General features: G+C 38.0%; 1 protein-coding gene across 1 annotated transcript in view; it reads right to left on the reverse strand.

Annotated features, from left to right (window-relative positions):
• Positions 1-6: 6 nt before the first annotated feature.
• Positions 7-2500, reverse strand: part of LOC113805917 (zinc finger protein 91) — a gene marked incomplete at both ends in the record, with an annotated part of 15175 nt that continues 12681 nt past the window's right edge. Inside the window, 5 exon segments of the mRNA XM_070119316.1 lie at positions 7-226; positions 664-861; positions 1175-1285; positions 1728-1842; positions 2490-2500. The exon segment at positions 2490-2500 is cut by the window's right edge and continues 226 nt beyond it. Coding sequence (XP_069975417.1) covers positions 7-226; positions 664-861; positions 1175-1285; positions 1728-1842; positions 2490-2500 — 655 coding nt within the window.

The raw sequence follows: 2500 nt of genomic DNA on the forward strand, positions 1-2500 counted from the left end.
TGTGTGGATGGTGTGGGAGGGGAGCTGCATGGAACACTTGGGTTGTGTTGGTGACGTGTTGGGATTCCAGTTGGGGGAGCTCTGCCTCTCTCTCGTGGCTGTGCACTGGTTGGTGTAACAAAGTGCTCGCAGCTGTGGGTTTCTCAAATTTGTTTTCTGTGGCGTCTGTGGTAGCTGGGTCATGCGAGGTTGTGGTTTCTCTGTCGTGGAAGGCTTCCTTGTGTACCTAAAAGAGAGGGACAATATTATGTATTGTTTATTCGTGAAAGTAGTGAAAGAACACTGTAATAAATAATGAAAAAAGTATAGATGAGAACTTCAGGTACCAGCCTCCCCCTTTCCTATACCATAAGCATCCACTCACATTAACAACTTGCCCAAATCCACTTTTCCCCTTCTCCATACTTTATCCCATCAACCTATCCCAATCCATCCTTGCCCTATAACCTCAACTCATCAACCCACACCTACCTTCCTCTTTCCTAAAGGGTCCAACTAGTCAACCCAACAACCAACTTTTCCCAACCCATTTCTCTTTTCAAACCAAATCCACACACCTACACCTACCTATCCCCTTGCCTGTAACTCCAACCCACCCACCACCAACCCATCACCCATCAACCAACTGCCACACCCATCCACCAAACCTATCCACCAACCTACCTTCAGTGTGAGTTCTGAAGTGAACATCCTTGGACATCTGGGGCACCTGACGTACTCAGCCCTCTTGGAATGAGTGCGCAGGTGAGATGTGAGGTAGCGAGCCTGCGCAAAACTCCTCCCACATATCCGACATATATGGCTCTGCTTCTTCTCTGTGGCTCCTGCTGTGTGGCTCTCACGTTTTTCCTCCTCTGTGATCTTGAGGTGAAGAAGGAAGCAGAGATAATAAAGTACAAATAAGATACATTTAATGCACTGGTGCCAGGTAACTACACCGCCCAGTGTAGTTTTGTTTTGCAAATTTTTTTTATACGCATAGATTGCTCTTTTAGTCACCAAGGAGTGGGAGTCAATTAGCAGGCCTACCTGACCTCACCTCATATTGCCATTCCTTGAATATTCTTATTCTCTTTATAATGCTATTAATATCATTACTGTTATTACTGTTAATGTTGAGACTGGGATTATTATCATTTTATTATCAATACTAATAGCAGGCCACAACACTCACCTGTGCTGCCTGGGGGTGATGACTGCGCATGTGCACAGTCTCCAGATACATCCGGCGCTTGAAAGCTGCTCCACACACCTTGCACAGGTGGCGCTGAGTTCCATGTTGTTCCTGTGAACATAAAAAAAGTAATGTAATGTTGCTCTCTTATGAGAGAAATTAAATCTCAACATACTACTATGTCATCTAATGCAATATGTGTTATGATGTCACTGCAATACTTTTAATATACTGTTATGTTACATGCTATAATGTAGTATTAATTAGAGAGTCAACTGTGACTGATGTACTATTCAGAGGCTTACTTTTACTGAGTGCAGAGCTTATGTATGAATATTTACCTATATGTGCTACTTGTTTGTCATAAGAACCCTATATTTTACCACATAAAATAAAATGGATTTCATCTGTTTATGGTACAAACCAAATTAGTAATAATAATATTATTCATAATAATGATGATGATAATCAACAACTTCTTCACCATGAGAATAAAATGAACATGACATTAAAATAACCGACAAAAATTGAAAAATATAACCATGTGACTTACCCTCACATGCCTAGCCAGCTCTCTCTGCCTGACGAAGCCCTTGCCACAGGTTTTGCACACGTGTGGCCTTATGCCTTCATGGGTGTGCTTGTGCTCAGTCAAGTCACGCATATATCTGTCAATGTAATGTACAGTCATGTTTTTAAGTGTATACAAAGTACATACATATGTATAGGTGTATGCATATATATATATAAATAAATAAATCAGTACAAACACGCACACACAAATATCATATATACTATATATGTATGTATTTTAAGTGTATTTTACAAACACACACACACACACATACATACACATATCTATATCTATATACACATATAGACAGATAGATAGATAGATACCTACATATACAGAAACATATATATATGAACAGAGTTTATTATGAAAAATGTAGAAAAAGCATCAATAAGAATGAATAATTATACTTGGGAAGAGCTGTATATGTTTTGATGTTATGTATTCATCAAAATTCAATATTTTGACAAAAAGAAATCCTGAACTGAAATTAACAACAGAAACAGAGAAAACATTTTGCATGTGGGATGTTTAAAGAATATTATTCACCAGAAAAAGACACTGAAGACACTGAAGTGAGAAATGTAGAGAACCAAAATAAAGAGAAAAAAATAAAAAGAGAAAGAAAGAAAATAACAAGAAAAAGGAAAAAAGAAGGAAATTAGATGAAAAAAGAGATCAATGAAAATATAAACACAAAGAACAGGAAAAATACCAAAAAGATAAAAATAAAACCCCAACCTGAAGGACTT

This window comes from Penaeus vannamei, unplaced genomic scaffold (assembly GCF_042767895.1).
Source record: "Penaeus vannamei isolate JL-2024 unplaced genomic scaffold, ASM4276789v1 unanchor49, whole genome shotgun sequence".
Taxonomy (NCBI): domain Eukaryota; kingdom Metazoa; phylum Arthropoda; class Malacostraca; order Decapoda; family Penaeidae; genus Penaeus; species Penaeus vannamei.